The sequence below is a fragment of the Gallinula chloropus genome (genome assembly GCF_964237585.1).
Source record: "Gallinula chloropus genome assembly, chromosome: 24".
NCBI classification, from domain to species: Eukaryota; Metazoa; Chordata; class Aves; order Gruiformes; family Rallidae; genus Gallinula; species Gallinula chloropus.
The window spans coordinates 4168232-4192544 of record NC_140109.1 but is presented as its reverse complement, the minus strand read 5'-3'; the positions used below and the strand labels follow the sequence as shown (position 1 = coordinate 4192544).

The 24313-nt window shown below is 49.2% G+C and overlaps 1 protein-coding gene across 3 annotated transcripts in view; it reads right to left on the bottom strand.

Moving 5' to 3' along the window:
* Positions 1 to 24313, bottom strand: part of CADM1 (cell adhesion molecule 1) — a 126323-nt gene that overhangs the window by 38369 nt on the left and 63641 nt on the right. For all 3 annotated transcript variants that reach the window (XM_084274821.1, XM_084274822.1, XM_084274823.1), the window contains exons 2-5: positions 4233 to 4379; positions 3443 to 3595; positions 1944 to 2081; positions 289 to 444 (exon numbers count right to left, since the gene is read on the bottom strand). In XM_084274821.1, coding sequence (XP_084130947.1) covers positions 289 to 444; positions 1944 to 2081; positions 3443 to 3595; positions 4233 to 4379 — 594 coding nt within the window. The remainder of the gene's footprint in view (positions 1 to 288; positions 445 to 1943; positions 2082 to 3442; positions 3596 to 4232; positions 4380 to 24313) is intronic.

The window sequence follows — 24313 nt, the reverse complement described above, 5'->3', positions numbered from 1 at the left end:
GGGTCTTTGCTCTGACGGTTACAAAGCCAAGCCAGGAAACCTGCAATGGAAGATGCTCTATGCACAAAAAGCCACTCCTGAGAAGAGGAGTACACACCAATTGTATCACAGAAAGGCAGGGAAAAGCTGCAGCTCAGCCCATGAAGTGGCACCCAGCACCATGATTCCCATTTTTAGACAAGATGTAAGGCCCAGCTATGCTGTTGTTTTCTCATGCAGTGCCTAGCTCCTGAGCCCTCAAAGAGAGCGAGTCAGTACTTGAAGAGAATGAAAAGTCCTGCTACTCACACATGACTTCCAGGTAACGCTGCGTCTGCAAGTCTTTGACCGCGGGGTGATCCACCAAGCAGATGACAGGGACCCCGTCGTCCTCCCGTCCCACCTTCAGCACCAGCCGACTGGTCACCGTGTACATGTCAGACCACTGCTCCACTTCTGATTTGCCTGCCGCGGAGAGGACAGGGGAGAGAGCAGAGGGTGATGGAGGGAGGGCTGCACCCAGGCAATGTGCCTCTCCGTGAGGTTCTTGCCAACTGAAGCCCATGCGACGTTCCCGCAATGATTAACAACCCCTTATGCCATCCCCGAATCCCCAAACTCCTAAATCAATGGAGCTACAAATCCCCTCCCGCTCCTGAGTCAACAATTAGCTAGAAAAGTGATTAAATGGATTAACTTCATTAAAAGTACCATCGATGGGCTGAAGCATTTCAACAGCGCTCCACCTAAAGGAGAGAATCGCAGTGGTGCTGGGAGCAAAGCATGGCTCGGCATACTGCACGGAAAACAAGGAGGAAGAAAGGACAGGGCAGGAGAACAAGGGTTTTTCCCAGATGATGTGGGAAAGGACAGGGCAGGAGAACAAGGGGTTTTCCCAGATGACGTGCCCCTGCTTTGTTTTCACACACTCCTCTTCATTTAAGAATTTGCATTCCAAAACATTAGGAGTAACTTTTGTGAGCAGGGGGCTTTCAAATGCTGAATGTTTCTGTTTAGTCTCTCAAAGATGCAGAAAGCAACGCCCTGTGGTATTCAGAGGAGAGGCTTTCTGATCAGCAAAGCCACGCTTCCCTGCTTGTTGCAACCCAGCCGTTCAATTTCCCTACTCCTGCTTAAAAAACAAACAACAAATCCAAGGCATCAGCAAGGTGAGCTGGTTCTGCAAGAAGCTGTCAGCATCCTGCCTCTACCAGCTCACCCTCAGTGCATGTCCTACTTGGATGCTTGTAGGTGTTGGGACTTCAAGACAGGCTTTTCTCTTGCCCTTGTAGGGGGGTGGATTGAAGTAACGAGCTCTGGACCTCTGTAGAGAGCCCTTCAGTGTTGCAGACTGGTTAAAGCACAAAGGTGATGTCAGCTGAGCTCACGTCTACGTGCAGACTTAAACTAGCAGCACGTCAGATACAATCAGAGCCAGTGACTTGAATGTGCAAATACCAGGAGCAACCAGGCTTCAGGGAGTCAGAGAAACCCATCTTGTATGAATATTCAACTGAAGACAGAGAAAACACTCTACAAACAAGAGAGCTAGGCGTGAGGCTGTGCTGAAAACCATTACAGCCCAGACAATCCTCCTCATCCCCAAACCCAGGCAGAAAGCCACCTAAACCCCCGCAGAAATATGCTCATGGCACGGCTTGGGCACTCCTCAAGGTCACCCACCATGATGGAAAACCTCCAGAACCCCGTCCTCAAGCCTGGCAGGTAGGCTGAGGACCAAACGGAGCGCAGCCCTTCTGTGTTAGAGAATAAGCTGTCTGCCCACATATTCCTTTCTTTGTTCCTGAGCTGGCATGTCAAGCAGCTCACTCTACAGTTTTTTTCTTTCTTCTTTTGCTTTTTATTTTCCCCCTTAAACTGGCAACAGAGAAGAAATATACCCAGCATTACATCAATGCTTTTGGCTATCTGAAAAACCCGAATGACTGAGAGGGTATCACTACCTGTCAGCTCCTTGTTTCCCTTGAACCATCTGATGGTGGTGGCTGGTCTGCTGGCCATGGCAGTGCAGTTCAGCTCAATCTCTTCTCCCTCAGTGGCGATTTCTTTCTGGATATCAATTACCAAGTTGCGTGGTGGGACTAGAACACACAAAAAAAGAAAAACAATCCCACACAACACATAATTGATTAAAAAAAACACAGAAAAGCAGAACGTTTTTCAATCACCAACACAAGACAAAACCATCAGGAAAAGCCATAAAATCTACTAGAGGAGACTAGCCACCAGCATTTCTTTGATCTTTCAATCGATCAAATCCTTTGATAGGCGGTTTCGCAGTAATCAGGGTAAGCGCTTTCCCTCTCTACCTAATAATCATCGTAGACTCACTGCAAATTATCACTTTATCAAATCTGTAACTTTCTCTTGTCTCTCCCAGGCAGGCACCATTCCAGGGAAGAGCTTCAGCCTCCCGCGCTGCTCGGTGGCGTATGCTGCTATTTAAAAAAGAAAACAACCCAACCAACAAAAAAAACCCCCACCCAACGGCTCGACTCTGTACACATTTCTTGACTTCTTCTGACAAGGAGAGGAAACACAACAGCTGACATTTGGAACTGCTTTACTCGCCACGCCTCTAGCCTCGCATAGCAATTTCTGTCTCCTGCTGTTCAGAGTCACGGAGGCCAAATCCAGTACTCAGTACAGCACGGACTCACACCTTCAAACCTCCCCCCCCCCCGACCTTCCAAAGGAAACTCAACCTTGCTCCGATCAATACGATTAGGCAGCTGCATGGTTCACACCTGACTAAGGTGGTTTAGAGCTTGTGAAGAGCAAACATGCTTAAATATCACCCGGATGATCAAACGGATGAATTAGTCACTTGCGGCTCGTCTCTAACGAGAGCAGGATGGGCCACGCGTTTGGGATGTTGGCATCTTCTGATTAAGCATGAATAAATCTGCACAGCGTGTCGCAGCAGACATTAAAGCTCTCCCCGAATACTGACTACAAAGGAGGGCACCTCCAAACTTGGCTCTCCTCTCCTAAGTAAGTCTCATCGGAAGCAGATGGGCAAAACGCCTCTTTAACAGAGCTTCAAGATACACTGAAGTCCGAGTGATGACCGTGCGGGTCTTTGGTGGGAAACACATTCCTTGGAAAAGGAAATCCAACCAGTTTTTACCTGTGTGGGATTAGAGGGAAGAGCTGGAAGACAGCTTCCCACTCCTATGAATATCAGAAAGGGCACTAGAACTCCGAAGGTGGTGATAAATGTCATGGTTATAGAAGAACTGCTCATACTTAACGTATAAAAACCTAAGGACTTAATTTCACCAAAGATAAGGAGGAATTTTCATCTCATTAATTTTCACTAAAATCAATGGGGAGCCATTGCTTTCCATTAATTGACCTCAAGGTTTCACTGGGTGGCTGGACCTCTCCTGACACACCCAGGGAGTACAAAGTTCACCACAAGCACCCATTTGGTCCTTACCGAGCACTGTAATCGTGGTGTATATTTCCTGGGGGGGATCAGTGTAGAGCTGGCAGAAGTATCTTCCTTCATCAGAAATGGAGACATTTGTCAAGGAGACCCGGAGCTCGCTGTTGGAGAAGTTCACTAGCTGGAACCTGCTGTCCTTCAGTGCTGTGGAGCAAGAACACCCTTAGTGAATGTGAGGGGGGTGCTGCATCCCCTCTTTGACACCACAAAGTCTACAAAAACAGCAGCAGCACCTAGAGAAGCACCCCCGGGGTTCCCGACTGCCCCTTTCCATCCTGCTTCTTACCCTTAAGGCTGGGCCCATAAACCAGCTCTGATCTCAGGCTGCTGTGAAAACTCAACACAAGCAAATCCCATCAGCAAATCTTTGCACATGTATCGCATGGCTCAGGGACACGCAGGCAAAACGCTCCTCATGAAACTGCACTTCTACATGGATCACCTCAAAACTCTCTGTCTTCCAACCAAACAGATTATCTCTGAGAACATCACACTGCCTCTGCGTTGCCCTATTCAATTTGTTTGTGTCAGCTAAATATTTGGCACTCGATTGCAATTCACCCTGAATGACTACAATCAATTCCTATTGCAAAGTAAGGCGGGCTGACTTTTAAAGGGGACCATCAAGGTTTCCATTAAGGAGAAAGATTATGATTGCCTGTCTCATCCACCCTCTGAAGAATTGACTGAACTTTAAGTGTCTAGCATCACGTTAAAAGAAGAGATCTCGGCAAAGGGTTTCGGGAGAAGTTGTTGCCAAACAAGGACGGATGAAACTTACGTCTGAAGTCTCTGAAATAAATCGTCTGTCTGTTGGGATTCAGGAGCTGAATCACTGAGTCGTCGCTGTTCTTGACTCGGCAGCTGATGGTGGCCACGTCTCCCTCCACCACGGTCACATCCTCGGTAACCAAGTTCTGACCATCACCTTCAGAAGAGAGCAGAGACACAACAGTGAAATCAGAAACAACGTCAGCACCTTTCCTTTGGAAATGAAACACAAGCAGGGGGAACGTTGGCTGGTGAGTCGCTGACCCGGGGGTCCTCCAAGCAGCTGGGGCTGTAAGGACCCGGGACCCTGTGATCATTGGTTACTACACAAACACACCTCACACACCACATTCTAGGTCTGGCAGGGCTGGAATTAAGTTCCCTGAACAATTATCCCCCTGAAAAATGCCAAGACCAGCAGCCACTAAATTAAAGAGGAGCCATCAGAGGGGAGCTCTACCATGGGAATCGAGGAAAAAGGACCACTCTTTGTAAAATGACCGCTGCACGGCCCCGTCACGGGGCACGCTTGTTACAGCAAAGAAGCTGTTTCATCCTGGCCCGTTCTCCTGGCTGGATTTGAGAGCATGAAGAATTCGCTGCGAGAAGCATTTATCCTTTGACTCGAGCAGATAGACTTTAGGGAACTGGTTTTTACTCACTCAGTGTAATCAGCAGGCGCTATTAATGTCCAGAAGCAGGAAAAGAAGAATTCAATGCAATTATGCCGTGGGAGCCTTGTAATCATTTACAGGTCATCACCTCGAAAACTCTCCTCCTAATGAATCGAATCATTGCCTCAAACGCACGCGGAGAAATCTGCTTCACGCGTTAAAGAAAGCTGAGGATGGGAATATGAAGAAAAGCACTTTGCATTTCGATTCCTCTGTAACTATCAGGAATCCTGTCAAGATTGGAAGGCGAGCTGGAGGTGTGTGGAGCCAAGGTCGGACCGGGCAATGGCACCCAAGGGACTCTGGCCGGGGGAATGATATTTGAGGTTCCTCGTGGTAATGACTCAGGTCTGCTTTCGGACCACGCAGGCATTACGCATGAGGAGGCAAACAGTAAATCTGGGGGCATTATTCACACTCTGGTGCATTCTCGTCATTTCTCTTTCCAACTTGTACTTATTACTGGACATGCCCTGGAAATAAACGTCTGACGAAAGGTCTGTGTCACTTGGAAAGGAGACTGATAAACTGTCAGGGACCTTTCCATGCCTGATGGTGCCAAGCTGACATCTCAGCACATTTTTCGGCCTTCCTGGTAGGAATTTCCCTTCTCCAGACCGGTGAACTTTACCCAGCGACACAAAAAGTTGTTATCAAGCAGAGTAACACCCATCATAGACACCCACTCCACTCTCCTCAAAGGCGAGCATGCTCAAGTCCCTGGAATCAAAGGATGAGCATCCAGCCATCCTCACCACACCAACCAGTGCACAGGCCATCCTTAACAGCCACAGTCGGGCTCCGGCGGAAGCAGCGTTCAAAGGCAGCACAGGCAAAAATATTAAATGTTACCAACCGCTTCTGGGGAATAATTTTATCAAACCCATTCAGAACAAGGTTCTTGCACAAGGATCAGCTTGATGATACGTTCTCATAAACGCAATATTCACTACAAATCATTAACAAAGCTATTAAGATTCGATTTCCATCTAAGCAATTATTGCTAGCATATTTTTTTACATTTACTTTAAAAGACTCAATCCTATTTTCAATTCATTAAACTGTTCCTTGCATTTACTGAATTTTACATCAGCTTAGAAGCCTATTTGAATTAATAAGAATTACAGGAGAAGTAATTTAGAAATAAATTATTTGAAGTTCAAGCCACTGAAGCTTTTCATGCCGGGATGCGGGTACATTAAGCCCGCTGACTGATGGCTTTAGAAGTCCAACATCCCAGTCCAGGCTGGCATCCGGAAGGTGTTTGTTCTCCCGGGGTCAGCCAGGGGCAGGGTGCATGTGAGGACACGCCGGCTTCGCCTATTTATGCTGAATCAAAGGGCGTCTAATCCAGCCCCAGTCTGCAAAGCTCCCCTTGCTCTGCTGACCTAGATTTGCTTGCTTAACTGAAAGCACCAGACCATACCCATTAACTTCTCTGCGTGCCTGTGTCCATGCCTGCACCCACTTCCCACGGCAAGAAAGTTCTGCCTGTCAGCAATGCTAACTACAATAAACATACAAGGAGCAGGGGTGAGAACGCTCTTCAGGCCAAGGTTCTCCAGAGTTTCTGTGTACCTACTTACTGGCAGTATACAGGTATTTTGAGGAGCGTTACAGCAGATGTGTTTAAGGCACTGCAGTGTGTCGTAACAGAAGAGGAAAGGTCGGGGTGGGGGACTAAGTTCAGGGGCCAGACACAGAATGGCAGGAGTTGGGAGAAACCAAAGGGAACCTGCTGCTGAAAGCCAAGTTTAGTCGCCTGCAAGTCAGCAATACCTTGCAGGAAAGGCAGAGCATCAGCACGGGCAATGGGAAAAAAGAAACCTCAAAGGAATTATAACTGGATAGATCTTATCTATCAAGTGCTAACAGACTCTAGAAGCCCCTGTGCAATGTCCTTGCATTAGACAGCAGTTCCTTGTTGTACAAATACCTGCTGTTCTGCCTTAGACAGCTGCAGTCCCCACTTTTAGGACAGTGTAGACAGATACTGACAGGTAACCTGTGTTTCAAACAAGTTCTTCTCAGCTGGTCCCAGCCCCGGGACCTCGGCTCAGATGCAGCGGTCACACCAAAGATCAATTCTTCTTCCACTCACAACACACCGGGACAGAGCAAAGAGTCAGGGAGAAAAGAGGGGAAGATGACAGACACGTGCTCATGAGTACAGTTCTGCCATTTCTAACAAAAGATGAGCCACAGGTACTCCACAATGAGCAGCAGCACTGCTGATTCAGTCCACAGGATACCGACACCAACGCCGGGCAAGAAAGAGTAATTTTCACGATACCCAAACTATATAAAGCCCATAAACTTACACAAAATTCCTCCTAATACATGGAATCAAACGAGACGACCCACGCAGATACACAAACTTGCTCGAGGAATAGTGACACAATGATCGATCCGAGGAATTAGCATCATTTGAATGTCAAAACCCATCTATCAATTTTCAGCCATCTACAAGGAACACGGTGGTTAAACAACCAGCCAACGTTGAGATAAACATCAAACGGGTTCTATAAACACCAAGCAACCCACCTCCTCCAGCAGGTTTGTCTCTCTGTCCTCACTTCTCTTCGCCAAGCAGTTTCTACTCTCCCTCCACCCATCATGGAGATAGCAGCCCTCTAAAATCAACACTGCACACTGTCTCTCAGGAACAACACAGGAACAAGGGAGATGCCTGGACATCCTCCATGCCTGCCCAAGGTATATGGAGGGAGGGAGGGATACTGTCATCTGCTTGCATAAAAAAGCTCTTTGGGAAAATGGGAAAGCAGGAGAAAAGGCAGCAGGATGCTGCCTGCACCAGTGCATGATAACCAGTGATAACTCTCCCAGGCCACGGGCTCCAAACAATTAATTTGATCCTTGGCCTCAGAGGAAGGGTGCTGTTTTCCCCCATGACTTACAACTAAAATTTTGGAGGGGCACCTTTCTCTTCTAATAAGATCTAATTACCTGTTCTGTGACCCTGAGGCAAGCCTTGCCAAGGTCTTCCTGCACTCGAGGAGCTCTTCTTCCCACTTCAGCATCTTCACCATGGCCAGTGTGGCCAAAACACAACTCCACTACCCAGGGTGAAAAGCTCATCAGAAAAAGGAACGGCAGCAAACACACAGAATTCTAGAAAGATCTTATTTTCAGGTTTGTCCTACTGTCATCCTCAACACACTGATGTCAAGCTTTGCCCTGAAAAAAACCCTCTTTACTGCCGATTCTGTTGCTACCAGTTTTGGTATCACCTAACAGTGCTAAAAAAGCATCAGTTCCCGGTTGGGGCGTGGGAGGAAGAAGAAAAAACAACCCCCCCAAAAAAAAAGGTGGGTGGGTGGAATTAATGTTCAAAAAACTATTCCAAAAGGTTGCTATTGCGGACCTGTGAAAATACAGGTATCGCCTGCCATTAACAAAGTGCCTTGCCAAGGAAGGAGCCACTCCTTGGCAAGGTACGATGCCTTCTGTGCCCCTTCTGGAACCGCAGGGTCCCGCTACCCCTCTTTCTCGGTCCATATTTTAGCGCGCGCGCAACACACACGTGTGAACGCTTTCAGCACCTTTCCCCAGCTCTCACCAAGCTCCAGCTCCCGCTTCCCTGCTGAATTACTCTCCTCGTTTTGGAGAGAACATGCAAGATCGTGCTAAAAATGACTTCTTGGGAGGAAGGAGGGGGGGTGGTGGTGTGTGCAGCGTGTTTACGTTACGAAACAGGCGCTTCAGAAAAATATACTGCGAGCTCAAGCACGCTGCGCGCAGCTATTCAATCTGCAGAGGGAAAAAAAAACCCTGCTGTAGCCACCTTTACAGCTTTTCTTGCTTAAAGAGTAAGAATAAAAGATGACAATAGCTGCAAACTGACAGCAGCGGCTGTATTTGCTTGGAACAGCTGTGAATTTCCACACGATGGAACGGCATTGGGGAATTCTACCTACCCGCTTTGCGACCAAAACCGTACGGAGATGTCGAAGGGCCACGTAACGTCACGCTTGCCTTTGCATTACCAGGGTATCGATAGATACGATTCCGCAGCCACGCATCACCTATCCTCTCCAAGGCTGCTGAGGATCAATGAGGAACGTATCTGGGATCAATACAGAGCGTGTCCATCACTGGCTGTGGGAGGACGCAGCCAAGCAGGCTCCTGGGAACCAGGCAGGCAAGAATTTGGCACGGCTCACAGCACAAGCACCGGTTTCTGCAACAAAGCCTGTTGTTCCACAAATCCCAGGGGTTTTATCCCACGTTTCTAACCAGAGAGAAAGCAATTTATAACAATTGCCAGAAATTTAGTCTTTCAGGGTATGGCCATATTTCAAGTTAAGGGGTTCAGAGCATTCAGAGGAGGAATCCTACGAATCACGCTCACCACAATGGAGCTTCCCATATCCCAGAGCCCAATTTACACATTTTGCTGCTGCAGCTGAAGTTGGAAAGCTGCACGACATGTTTTTCCTGTTTTAGAACTAATTTTGTAACCCATTTGACAGGTCTTAAATAAAAGATGTTGCTGCTGCAGCTTTTCATTTTATTTTTACATCTATATATCTCTATCTACGTAGGGATGCTCAGGCAGTTGAGCTAGCTTTCCAGAAGACCAGCTTTCCAGAAACAGAAGCAGCTGATCTCTTGCTTTTAGTCTGGAAGCTGACAGTCCATAGAATGTCCCTTATTAAAAGAATGTCTTGCTCTTGTAAGGGCAGGGGTTGATTGGAGAGCATCGTCTGTGCGAGCACTGCTCCTGCACAGGATACTGAGAAAGTCTTTCTGCAGAAGGGGTGGAGGAAGTGAGGTGGGAGGAGATGGCCACCCCTCCCCAAGATGCCTCCAAAGGGGATGCTGAAAGGGAGAAGTGGGGAAGAAGAAGCGGAAAATACAGGGCAAGCACCCTTGGCCTGCGTTGCCCCTCACTGCAGGGTATGGCCCGCCAAGGACGGCGCCTAAAACCCAAGCCTTTGGTCTCCCTGCTGCTGCTCGGAAGCAGCGTCGGCAAGGGAGATGCAGTTTGACAACATGAGATGGTCCCAGCAGACCGCTGTCTCCGTTCAGCATGTTTAAATAATACTCAATTAGGATCAACACTCATTTATTATTGATGCCACCCAAATACAGAACTCCTCCTCTGGCATCGTCTCTGCCGGCTACATCGATTGCTGGGAAGGACACGCAGTGCTGAGACATGAGGAAGGAGACCTCAGCTCATCAGGAGTTTAACACACAGACGGAGCTATGGGGAGAAAACACGGATGACATGTGTGGACCCCACTGCCCACGAGCCTGCACTGCTCTGCTCTGCTCCCTTCTGCCTCTGCCACAGTGAGCTGCCACCGCCTCAACCCTCACATGGAAAGGGAGAACTGACATCCCCATCCTTTGCCACCTGCACTGCCACCTCTCTCTCTGCCCCGTGGAGGCTGGCAGCCGCTGCAAGCTTTGTTTCCAGTCGGATGATGGGTTTCACTTTACTGTAATGAGTGGATACGTCTTACATCCCTACCTATAACCCAGTTCTTGCAGGTTTTGTAACATCCTCTTGTTTGGGTTTTTTAAACCGTCAGCAGCATCTGTCACAATGCACAGCTTAATAATATCTTTTAAACCTGAGAAATCTCTATTTCCATAGAGCAGCCAGGCTGCATTTTGATCAACATCAGCCTGATCTCTTTCCTAAAGAAAGGACCTCCCTCAACTGCCTGCACTGAAGCCCTCAGTTCCTCCTCTGCCAAAGGCAAGGACCAAACAACAGAGCCACTAACACAGGTGAGGACCTGTAGAAAGCACCACAAAGCACAAGGGAATAATGGACAATAAACCATAAGGTACTACTGTTCTTGGGGCATTCTGGACCCCCTCTTTGGCTCAGCCAGCGTGTGGCTGGCTCTAAACCACACCACTTTCCTTGCTGCATTAGACACAGATGTTAATTTGAGTGCTGCCCATAAAACACCCACAGAACTTTACCTCCAGAGCATCGACCACGAAGGACAAAAGCTTCCACTCCTTGTCTCTCCTGGAGTTACCATACCACCTTGGCCATCCAGGGAAACCCAGCTGGTGGGACCAGACAGCTCACTTCACCCTGGGTTAGTTTTTTTTTTTTTTTTTGGAGGGGAGAAATCTCAGCATCAGCATTTGGCTCCAAGCAAGAGGCCCTTCCAACCTGTACTGCCCAGAAAGGATAAAAAGGCATGTTATAACAAAAGCCCTTCACCTCGACTGCAGATCAGACACAGTGATGAATGCTAGCCTAAAGGGCAGCGTATTTGTAAGTTTTAAGTCTCCTGCAACACCAACTGTCCTGATTCATCCCTGTGATAACGGCAGCTCTCAGAGCTATTTTACCCCATTTATTATTTTACAGAGGAGGAAGAGAAAACGTGGAATCGGCTCTCTATCTGCCAGCCATCGGATTTATGTTAGGGAAAGACCAACACTAATGGCTTTAAGCATTAATCCACTCGCTACAGAATCAGCCTGTGCCCCCCTTCAGCCCCTGCCCAGGAGTCCTGCCAAGCCTGAGGAAATAAAACACATTTTCACGTCTATGTTTTTTTTCCCCCTTTCGTCTGTGGGATTTTCTCTAAGCCTGGGAAGAGGGCAGATGCTCCTCAACACGCCGCTGCCTGCTGTCAGCGTGCTGCCGGCTGAGCAGGAGAGGCACAAAGCTCTGATCCGCTGTTTCTTTTTAGAGATGCAGCTTGCTGGATGGATGCTCCCTCATTCCTCATGCCTTGTTTTCAGCAGAGAATCTCTGTCTGTCTGCTGGCTGACAGGACAAAGGCAAAGTCGGAAGGAAGGGAAAAGAAATCATGCACTGCAGAGCAAAACAAACCCCTGGGTTTACAACCTGCGTCAGCCCAAACCCCCTTTCTGCCTCCAGAGCTACAGTGATGGGGCAGGAAGAGAAACAGAGAGACAACAACAAGAAGACAGGAAGCATTTTTGGATGTGGTCCTACTCAAATCAGCAGGTGTGGTTTGCAACCAAAAGCCCCACTGATGCTCCGTCCACCCCAAAGCCAGTGAATTGAGCATCACATGCTGCCTGTGCCACCCCAGCCCTAAGGGATGTGGACCCAGGGCAGGGATGGGAACCCAGGGCAGGGATGGGGACCACAGCTTGGCAGCACCCTACCATGGCAGATGGCAGAGGTGAGGCGAAAACAGGACAAGCTTCCCACTCATCCAGCTTTCCAAAAGCAGCCAGAGCCACGGGAGCACCTGAAGTCAAAGCACTGTGATGATGCTCCTCTCTTACCCAGCACATTGTGCAGTTTGTCACCTATTTCTTAAAGCTGTGGATGCCTTTCAGAAACAGGATTGCACTTAGTTTTTAATGAAGTCTTCATCTCTGTGCAAAAACCCACGGGCCTCGAGGTTTAGATTGTCATTTTAAACAAAAGTAAAACGGTAAATGCCTTTTACACGCAACACCATTAGATACAATTAAGCAATGGGTAAAGCATACATCGTGTTATAAATGTCATTTAGTTTTACAGTTAAACTCATCAACATTTATCAAAACACTGCCTCGAGAAAGAACGAGACAGCTACAGCTAGCGACTTCAACCCGCCGCTGTCTGCAGCGGCACGCTCCAAGGCAAAACAGCAGCAAGAAAAGACTTCACATTTCCTATTTTCCTCTTTTTGACCAAAATATTACTTTCCCACAAACGGTGGGCCAGGCAACATATAACTTCTGTGGGCTGATGCTGGGGAAGGGACTCCTGGAGAAGCCCCAGGCACAGAGGGACCTCGTAGAAAACCTTGAGAGCGGTGCCAAGTGACCACCCCACCAACAGTGTAACCCCAGAGTGATGCCAGCACAGCTCCTCAAACTCCTACAAAAAGAGGCAGAGATTGTCTGCTGGACTTTGGGCATCTGAACTACCTCAGCATGGACACAAGCCATAAAAAGAACAACACGAGCAACATGTGCTACCTCTTTTCACCTATGAAGGGAGGCTGAGGGAGCTGGGCTTGTTCAGCCTGGAGAACAGAAGGCTGTGGGGGGACCTCATTGCAGCCTTCCAGTCCCTGAAGAGAGCAGAGGAACAGGAGGGGAATCAGCTTGTTCAAAGTGCAGCCACTATCAGGACAAGGGGGATGGAGTGAAGCTGAAGGAGGGAAGGGTTAGAGGAGAGATTAGGGGGAAGTTCTTTACAGAGAGAGTGGTAAGGGGCTGGAACAAGCTGCCCAGAGAGGGCGGGGGGGCGAGGGCTGTCCCTGGGGGTGTTCAGGGCCAGGGTGGATGGGGCCCTGTGCAACCCTGTGTAGCTCCAGGCCTGGAGGTTGGTGTCCCTGCCTGTGGCAGGGGATTGGAACTCTGTGATCCTTGGGGTCCCTTCTAACCCAAACTATTCTATGACTCTATACTGCTGCGCCTGCTCTATTTTCACATCTCTACAGTGCTTGTTTTCTCCTGAGAAGTATTAAAACATGCAAACTGAGCCCATTAGAAGCAATTTTCAATTTACTGCTCCTCCTTGATATGTGCACAGTAAACACCAGCAGGTATCAGCTCTGTCAATAAGGACCGCAGGCACCCAGTTGACTGTAAACTCCATCGAGCTCCCTGACTTTGCTGCCTTAGACAGAAGAAAGGGCGGGAGGGGAAAAGAAAAAAAAGAGGCAATAAAAAACCCCCAGCTTTGAAATTTGAATTGACATTTTGTCACTACCCATCATTAAAAATTTAGGCTGCTGTGCTATGTCAGAAGCAGCAAGGAGCAAACATGGCATGCTTCTGCAAGCATGCTGCAATTCCCCCTTTCCATGCTTATGTAAAGGAGGGTTTTTGAAGCAGGTAAAGCCCTCCTCCTCCTCTCCCCACTGCCCAGACCCGCCTGGCATCATGGCTATGCAGCAGAAGCAACCATCTCTTTGCCTCTTCGCTCCAACATCTCCTTCACACCGTGTTGGCAAGGCAACAGGCATCGCAGGGCTCGGGAACCGGCCCCCACCCCTGCGCCCGGAGAGGGGAGAAAGGGAAGGACCGTGGCGCTTTAAATACCCGAGGCTCCCCTGGCTTGGCATTCACCCCTTTTCTGCAAGGTCCATAGCGCTTCCTGTGATGCTTGCCAGGGACAAACCAGTCAAGGTAGCTGTGGGAAGCTGTCCACAGCCCTTCTCGGAAACCTCATGTTTCCCTTTTAGAAGTCTAGTCCTTTTTGGACAGTATTACAGATATTTGCTGCCCTGGATGTTTTGCTGACACATTCACTGCATGTAGCTATGGCCACAAAGCAGGAGCGATATTACAGGGGACCCCAGGGCAGTGAAAGCCACCACGTGCTTGTCACCTTTGGGAAAAAAAAATAGCCAAAATCAGCAAAACCATCCAAGAGGTCATTCTTTCCCTGGTTGGGTTTTTTTTTGCCCTTCCTGCCCCTGAGCAAGTTTGGTTCCTGTCTCTTATCGCTGTGTTTTCCCCTGCTTGCGGGAAGCCCTCGACCAGCGGTCCTTGGAAGGGCCGTTCCCTGGCACGGCGGGCAGGAGGGCAGGCTTTCCATCCTTGTTCCCCACCGCTCCATACCCAAAGACCAGGAGAAAGGGGCTTGGGTCAGCATAAACCTGTGCCCCTCTCACCCAACACCCCTCCTCCTCGTGCTGCCCTGTGCCACGTAAACAACTAGTAGATGAAATGCCTGTCTCCAGCCCACTGAACTGCCCCTACAAAGGAGGGGGGCATGGATTTACAGTCAGGGCTAGCTGCAACTACAGCCAGGGATCTCAAACAGACACTGTGTCCTAGAGCACCAGTCCTCCAGGTTGCCTCAGTTTAAAATTGTATGCAAACACAGAGAGAGCACTGCTCTGGGGGGAGAAAAATAACAATCTGTCTTCTTAACTGCTTGGATTTAAAATGCATGTATGCAGCGCTCCTATCTGCTCGCTACTCTGAGTTTCTCCTTTGGCCTTATGATAAAAGAATGCAGGAAATTATAACCAACCTTCCCCCCAGCCCGGAAAAGGGAATTAATTACTGTGAGCACAAAGTCAGCGCTATTCCAATAAACCAATGCAATCCATTCAAGCTCTGAAAAGCAAGGAAAACATCCTCGAGGCTCGATACCTTGCTAGCCATTCATATCGTGTACCGACGTGGATATTGCAGAACAGCTGTGCCCAGGACTATCACAAAGCCAACATTATCTCTACAGTTATTAGAATTAAATAAAGTCTCTCCTTCCCCGCTGGTGGCAGAAATGCAGCCAGGATTACAGAGCATCCTCCAAAAACCTGCAGCTTCTCTGTGTGCCCGGCCTCATGGCAGGGTTCACATCTTTTAGCTGGACTGGGACAACCACAACAATAGGTGACAAAGTTTCTCGAAGCAATGATACATGAATACATGTCAGAAACACACTCAGAAATGCTCTCAAGGAGCCCAGCACAGGAACAAGACAGGGATGCTCAGCTGGAGGGGTTTGTCACTCTCTGGACACTCACATCCCAGCACTGGCTTTTCACTCCAGTGTCCCGCCATGCCATTCTCCTTCCTCCCTGCCCAGTTCCACCTTCTAGCAGTCATATAGAGGAAGCAAGCAGATGGTCAGTACGTAACCAGCCTCCGTTCCTGCCATGTGTAAATATGGCAGCCACCGGACTGCAAACCCGCACCCTCCCGCAGCTTATCCCTGCGTTCCTATCGTGGAAGCTTTCTGCTGACATGGCACGAGAGAGACACGAGACCTTTTACAGATGCTGCCAGCAGCAGCTGAAAATCCACTAGACAGTTGCTTAGCATTTCTTGCGAGAACAATTTAAATCATACACATTCTTTGCAATTCTCTTCCCAAACCCCATTGGTTTGAAGAGATCCACTTGCTTGTGCCAACTGGTACAGCACCACAAGGCTGGCCCTCTGGTACGCAGCGTGTCAAGGGCAGCATACCTAAAGAGAAGGCTGGATGGAAAGGGAGCTGTAAGCAGCTTGGTGGCAGCGTGGTTTGGAACGTTCACATTTTCAGCAGGTGCGTCCCGAGAGCAAGAGAAACTCTGAGTCGCTCACACTGAAAAACACTTTGGAAAAGGCCCTCTGACTGACACAGCAAGGTCTGTCAACAATCCCCCAAAACCCAGAAACCCTGACCTTTCCATGAGGCTGCTCTCAACGAACCGGATGATGCACGGTGCTTTGGAGTCCAATTCAGCGTGGGTGTTGTTTTTTTCTTTAAGCAAGTCACTGAAATTACAGGCTGGCTCAACCTGGCCTTTAAAAGCAATTCAGCAGCTTGGAAATGGTTTTGGCTGAAATGCCACTTGGGTGCTTTCCGTAACGAAGAGGCTTTTGTTTGGGGGTACGACCGTGTCCCTCCCCACACCAAAGCGCAAGGTGTGAGTGCAATTCCTCTCAGCAGCTTGCTACCTTGGCTTGCTGCTTGAAATTTGTTACGGTGGATGGAATTTACTAAACTCAGACAATGAAATAAAACACCCAGGTTCTGTGGAAAAGCACATATGCCTAGTGCCAAACACAAGCTAGGCTACTTCAGCCCGGACAGCTTAGTTTTCCCACTGCAGGTATTTAAATTTGGGAGTGGCTCATCTTCCCATCACTACCCTGAACATGGAGAAATAAATGGTGTGCGCTTTTCTCCGGCTGGGGATGAATTATCCTTTGCCAGCTACCCCAAGACATCCAGGAGCAGCCTTTGCCGGTTGATGAATGGCTTTTTAGTTTGGGTTGCGTTACGAGAACAAAACAAACCATCATGAATCATCAGCTTTTATGGGTATGCTGTTTTGTATAATTTCCTAAAAAAACAAAACCACCCCAAAAGCAAAAAAAAACCCAACAAAAACCCAATCCAACACCCCCCACCCCCCCAATTACATTCTGCTCGTTAGCAAACCTTGCTGCACAAAGCAAAGGATTTTGAGAGCGCACAGCAAGCCGATTACATGGAGGCAGCGCGGGGGACAACGGATAACGAGTGAAGTCAAATTCTGTTTTAATATGCCCAAAGAAACAATAGTGCAATCAAACAGGGGTAGGAATTAGGAAAGAAGGCCGTTCAGCTGCCATACGCTTCGTTTCAAGCCAAATCAGGCAAGAATAAGTAAAACTTGTTGCTCCTCAAGCACAGGCTGCCAGAAGCTGCCCCAGATAGAGCCTGGATAGAGCCCCTGGCCCATCCATGCGAGTCACCAACAGCAATGAGCCTGGCAGGTCCTTCCCCACAGCCGGCTCAGATGCAAGCAGCAATGACTGGGAGAGCAAGTGATGGTCTGCAGGGTGGGAAACACCAATGCCTGCCCCCAACCCTGCTAAGAGACCTGGCAATAGCTACCTGCAGAAGCCAAAGGGATCTTTTTTCAACCTCCTTGTCTTGTCAGGTACCTGAGCAAACTCCAACGAAACCAGAGGAAGGCAAGCTTTAAAACCACAGGTCATCAACAGGTATGTGCAATAGGGGGGGTCACTCATTTACATTCATTAAGGGTCAAATCCAAAAAGAGCTACAGCTTCTCAGCCGTTTTCCCTTGCTAGCCTCCCCCCCTGGCTGGAGCTTGGACTCTGCACCGGAGCGAGAGGGAACATTTCCAATGGCGATCCCAATTAACAAGCCCACGTCTATTCACATTAAAAGGTTTAGCAGCTTCCATTGAAAGTTTTGCTTTTGTCTTCCTGCCATCCCTTCCCAAGTGAGGGCTCATTACCCACGTAGACCGGTTGGGTAATTGGTTGGGAATGCGGTTCTCGGCACAATAACCCGGAGAAGCTGCTTTATGAGGTCTCCCAACACTACCGAAGAACGCGATGAAAACCCCAAGCCCAGATGTCTGGCTCAAACCCAGGGAACTCGGCCGGCCCAATGAGATTTCCACGGCACTGACATTGTGCCGCTGCCAAAGCGCTGCGCTTGTGCGAGGGCGGCATTCGCAAACGAACCCTGTAAGGCACAGAGAATCACCATCACCGCTGTGTCCCGCCAGCTCTCCTCGCTGGGAACAAGCGGTCCAGCTTTTGGTGACAGCCTTTCACCGGCACCCAACCGCGCATTTCCGCAGGTGATGCCGCGCCATCCTCCCCCAATGAAGGCAGAGCATTCTTCTGAAGGGAAAGTCTAGCTCATACCTCATAATGTCGCTCTGACACATCAGACCTCGGTGTGCCGTTTAGCCAAAGACGACGCTCTGAGCCTCTGAGTGCTGCTGTTCTCCAACCACATTTTTTACCCTCTCAGGACTTGTGCACACTGCCTGGGAACCAGCAAGGAACTCAGCACCTTTAACGTTCTGCCCATGTGAAGACATGATGGCACCTGCCACCTACGGAGAAGCAGCAGGCAGGACATCTTCCAATAGGATGAGGATGGGGATAGTCAACACCCTGCTGAACTGGAAGGTAAGGGATGACGCAGGGTGAGGAGAGGATACCTATTTCTGTGCCCTGGAGGAAACATACTCCTGGCCTGACTGTGCCGGGCAGCCACGGATCGACTGTACGCTACAGCAGGCAGAACAGACAGCACAGGAGAGGCCCGCCACAGCACTTTAAATACAGAGGGTGTCTACAGTGCCAAAAGCACTCTAGGAACATAAAATAAACAGAGTGAAAGCCTCTTAGCGAGACTGCCAAGCTTGCGAAGCCAGCCCTCCATTTAATTAACGGAGCCGTGCGGAGCCGGGGCGCTTCCTCTGCGCACCGGCAGGATGTGGGGATGCAGCAGCACACCTGAAGAAAAGGGAAATACTGCCCACTGCCAATAAAAGGATCTTTCTTAGCTCAGCACATCACCTGCTGGCATTGGCTTGAGGCTGAAGAAGCTGACATGAACCCACATTACCTACAGAAAACATGGCAAAGTGCAGCCTGCCACCCGCAAACCAGCACAGGCTCTGCAGCCCATGTCTCACCGCCCTCGAAACGCACCTCTGCAGCAGCACGGGACCTCGGGGTCAGGGTGCAAAGCCAACCTCCCTCAGCCTTCCCTACAGTCCCGCCAGGCAGGAGCCCCTAGAGTCTGGAGATGAAATGAAAAAGGGATAAAGGAGAATTGCTGTACAAAGGAAGGTACAGAAAGTCCTTCAGCTGAGGCTCCAGACCGCGGGGAATTTACCTTTCCCTTCCCTTGAAACAAATCTGCCTTTTTCTTGTTCATCAGCCAAGATGCCATCAACGCATCCCTTCCTTCCCCAGAGGGGGTTACAGAAAGGAGCGTTTTCGGGAAGCGGTACCCACGGTGTTTGAAAGATTGTCTTCCTACGACAAAGAAATTTCGGATTGGGTTGCTGAAAGCATCAGCCTGCTTATCAATCTAAGAGCAGCATCTTTTAAAGGTCACAAGAGGGAAAAAAAAAATAAAAATCAGAGACTCGTTCTAATTCCTCGCAAACAGGAGCTCGTTTTTCAGAAATCCGCCCCGCGGTGCTCAGTAACGTGACCTTTCACTTACAAAGAGAACAGCGGATTTCTGTCTCTCATGTGTTAACCTCCCTTCTTTGCCATAAATTAAACGGAGAGTCTTGAAACCTTCCTAACAGGTTTTTCCAGCAGTCCCCCCGCCAACAGTGGCCACGAGCCGAGGATGGGCAAGACCGTGTAGTCACAGGCAAGCAGAGAAACAGGCAAGCTCTCGCTGGTGGAAACCATGCAGACACACAAACCCATTGGCTCTTAACTGCCCTGGGGTGAGCAGGAAGGTGCAACCAGACATATACTGGAGGCTGATCCAATCGTCACCTCACACGCCCCATCAGGATGATATAGGCTTCTCGGAATGGGAATTGTGAATGGTACTCGGTACACACCAAGACCATACAACGCAAGGAACTTGGGAACAACAGCAAGACCCATCCTCCCTGGACCTTTCAACATCCACAGAAAAACCCGAGCCAAAAGCAGTGGCACATTGGAAAAGACACCGAAGCAGTGCTGAGTACTGGGGAGGAGGAGAAGGGCTATTTGTGGGGTCCTTGGGGGAGGACGCAGCGTGCCCTCTCTTCCAACCCCAGACCATTTTAACTACTCCAGAATGGAAAACCCAAGCCAGAAGCACGGCAAAAAGCCAGAATCCCTTCTAAGGTGGTGGTTCCCATCCGAGGAACAGAGCTGTCACCTCTGACGACGCAGTACACCCACAAACAGCCTTAACGTGCTTTGCTTGGAAAGCCACGTCTTTAGCACAGCCATTACATTCTGGCAGCTAAAACACTTGGCAACACGCACATAGGGTGATCTTATGCCGCTGTGCTTACTCATTACGATCTTTATCAGCTGCGTGATCTTTGCCTACTTGCTTACACGGCAGCAGCGTCTCTTACAGGGGCAGATCACACGCTGCTCATCGCTGCCGCTCAGCGATTCTCTCTTGTTTTAGCTGAAAGCATCCAAAACGTCAGCATGGGAATTCCACCCACTGCCACCCAACTTCATTTTGGCCAGAAACATTCACCCACCCGCACCCTGCCCTGTGATTCGTCCCACATGAGGTGTTAACCAAAAAGGAGCCCATGCTGCCCCAGAAACAGTGGAGATGACCCAAGGTGCGCTCCCAAGGGATGAGGTGGCTTTGACAGATTCCTCCTACTAGGTACATCCCTCCAGAAGGAAGATGCACATTTCATAGTATAAAGCAAAGTGACAGGAACTGGAGACCTCCTTGAGCTAGCTAACTGTGCTTCTGCTGGCTCCTGCTATGATAACTCGAGTGCCTCAGCAACCAGAGGAAAAAGGTGACCAGTTCCCAAGTGTTCCAAGAAACCCAGAGTAACAAAAATTGAAAGTATTCCAGTCCTGCTCTATAGCTGATGTTTACAAGGAGAAAAACAGGGGAAATGGATGCGCAACTGGCAGAGAAAGCAACCACAGGAAACAGCCCTGACCAGCAGGCTGTGTACAAGCAGATCCTGAAAAAACATCCTGTATTCCTCCTATCACCAAAAATGGGAAGCTAGTAGCAGCCTTCCCTCGGTTTTCCTCACAGAGGAGGGCGGTGAGTGGGTTCTGCTGAGCTATCAGGACCAACACTGTTTGAGCACTGATGAGTGATGAGATTAGAGCCCGAGGCAGTGTGTAGGGGGGCCGTGGGAGGGGAGTAGCTCGCATTCACATCAAGTTTTGCGAGCTCCTGAAACAGATCTGGCAGATGACTCCGTTTCTCTCCACCCCCGGTCTTTTGGAGGAGAGTCAAAGACGAGCGCAGGGCTTGGCTCGGAGGAGAGCATCCAGCTGATGGCCACGCTCAGCTGGGACAGACCAGCAGCGTCATCCCTCCTGACTCAAGGGCCAACCTCACCTCGAGAGCCCGTTCCTTTCCATCTGTTCCCAAACAATTGTGCTCTGACACTGTATCGGTAACAGCCCGGCAAAGCAGACCACCAGCAAGCCACGCTTCACAGAAAGCAGCGCCGGAAAGCAGAGGAGAAAAAGTCTGCTTTTAGGGATTTCAGTTCAACTGCATCTTCCCAGCAACTCCCTTCACACACACACACACACCGTTATCACTCGCATTTTACATCGGCCCTGAGCTTTTAATTCTAACTTTGTCTGGAAAATATTTCCGAGAACAGCCTTTGTTTGCCACCCACCACTGCAAGGCTGTTGCCAGCTCCCGTAGCGGTATCACAGACAGCATGTGCCAGATGAAGAGAATGGCGTGTACCTGTCAGTCTTTGTAAGAGCAGCTATTTCTGGCTTGGATTTACAGGCGCAGCCTCCCTTGCGTCGCTTGAAAGCTCCATTTTCTAGAAGAACCTGATGTCACCTGAATGCTGGTGGGCCAGGCGGAACCAGCTTGTGCTGGGAAGGGCTCGGCTCATTCTTCACAGATTCAATTAACTCACAAGGCTTTCTGTCTTTTGCACCTGAGAAAAAGTAGCTTCCATCTTGAACTAGGGTGATGGAGCTAAATCTCCAACACCAAAGGAGTACTGACAAGAAGCAGAATAGAACACTGTTTTTTTGAGTTCAGACCCTGGACGCCTTTTTTCCATTTGCTTCTGCAAGGCCAGAGCTCCAGCTTCCCATCCTTGGGGAGCCTGTCACAGCGCACCTTTGACAGACCTTCCCCAACAACTGAGCTAACACTTCAGCTGCCTGAGGGAGAAAAGCACTGGGGTTTGCAGCAACTTAAAGTAAGTTGCTGCAGGAAGCCCAACTGCATTCTGAGCAGGAGACCTACATAGCTACAGCCCGCCTCTGCTTGATGTAAACACATCAGAGACACGATGGAGACGCAAGCCCCTGCAAACCTCTGACTTGGAGCAATGAACTGCAAGTGACGAAGCCAGAGAGCTGTGAGAAAAGGCGATGCCTATCAGGAATCTGAAGAGAGATGGGGCCATCGCTTCTGTGGATTTCCCTCAGAGAGGTGGCACAGCAGGACTTACAGAGCTGTCGGAGTCGGCGTTCAAAGGCGTCTCCCATCCATGGGGTGCTGAGCAAACCTTAAATGATGGAAAGGGCAAAGGCAGATGTCTTTTTATCATGCTGATGTTTAGAAGTGGTGAGAATACAGCTTGCTTCAGCTTCCACTTGGGCAAGCACCTTCAAAAAGTTTCCATCCTAGGAAAAGTGATAAATTCTGGGGTGTTTACTACACTAATAATTCTCTGCTCTGTTTCCACAGGAGCTGCTTTGCTTAGGTAATGGCTATAAACTCCCATCCTTAACAGCATTCGCTGGCTCGCCTACACCAGCTTGGTTTGAGGATGCAAACCGCAAAGGTGGAAGTTTCCCAACTGAAATGGTGAGACCAGCCTCAAAAATCACACAGCCTTAACTCCATTAGTTGGCAAAAAGCCTTGGAAGGAATTCAGTTTATGTGAACTCTTGGAATCGAGTGACTTCACTTTTTATCACCTCGAGTAAGGCTGGGTAGCGATAAAAAAAATCTTTCAAATGCAGTAAAAGGGCGACAGCACCTTCTGTTCAGCCACTTTTCCTGCTTCCTGCAGAATTCCCACCTTCCTGGAAAAGCCAGAGGCCACTGCAGAGGGGCACAGCTGGTGTTCCCCAAAGTATGCACGCAATGGCTCATAATGTAACATTTGCAACCTGGCTCCAGGGAGAGAAGGTGCTTCTGAAGGCCAGGCACTCCCCGGTTTCTATCTGGAGGAGAGCTGCAAGATGTGCTTTGACGCAATTAATCCACAGCTACGCAGCCACCAGTGTATCTGGGACAAGCTGGTATCAGGCAGCTGGCTGTCCCGCCGGTGCCCGGCTCCTGGAGCAGTTAATCCTGGGAACATCAGCAGCTCACACAGGAATATTTTATGCTTTCCTCTCCTCTGGCTGCTCTTTCATTTTATGGGCTGACAGAGGAATCATCGGCCGGTTTTAAACTGGAGAACAGCAGGGGAAGCAAAGAAACCCAACTTTCTGCTGCCGAAACACCACATGGCAAGTGAGGAGGTTGTGGGTGACGCCTCATCCTTTCCCGCAGGGTGCAGAAGAGGAGAAATAATTAGGCTTGAGCTCTCCTTCCCCTTCAGAAGCCAAAAGCTGGATTTCAGGGTAAGAGAACAGGACTAAGGGCATCCCTGGGGTGGGGAAGCACACCCACGCAATCCTCCGCCTCCCGAGCGGCGTCGGGGAGGCTTTCGTAAGGGATACGCCGGATAACACCTCCGGCTTTCTATGGGAGGCTGGCCGAATCGACAGGGATATTACGTGCAAATTGTCTGGTTAGAATAATAAATAGCGGGTTCGCTTTATAATGCCAGGCGCGCACAACACGTTCATTTGTGATCCAAGGCTCTGATTTAAAGGAGGAAGAAAGGATCCTCGCCTGCCTGGAGATAAACTTAAGTAAATAATGTTTGCCATCAACTCCAAATGAAGAATGACAGTTAAATTTTATAATCATCTTCACAGCTCCAGGACTTACTTTATATTTTCTCAGGCTCATGACCCAGGGGTTGTCATAGCAACGAGGAAATCCTACCTTATCAGCCTCTTACATTTACATTCCTTACGGCTGCCTCCCTTTATGAATTAAATCCATCACGGCCTTCTATTCTCCAAATAAGAAGTTCTTAGGATTATCTCGCAGAAACAAGGATCAAACGCTTTGATTGAAACACTATGCAAAAGCTAATTCGCTGGTGGTTTTCTTTAAGGGAAGATTGACTGCGCTACAAATACATATGGCTCCCATCCAAGTCTGCAGTTGGCAGCCTTTCACCAAAAAAAAAAAACCCCAACAAAACCCCAAAAATGAAAAAAAAACCCAACCATGTTGGGAGAGCAAAAGGGATTTTGTGGTACATTCACGTTGGTCAAAAGCATTTCTGCAGCTGGACAGCAAGAGCATCCACAGATGAAGAGCTTCCCCAGGCACTAGAAGCATGCCTTCACGTGCAATTATGGGGAAGGTGATGTAACCTTATGGTGCCGGTACAGCCACACAAATCCTCCTGCTCATGCCCACGGGATGGGCAAGGACCAAGCCCAAACCTCTGCA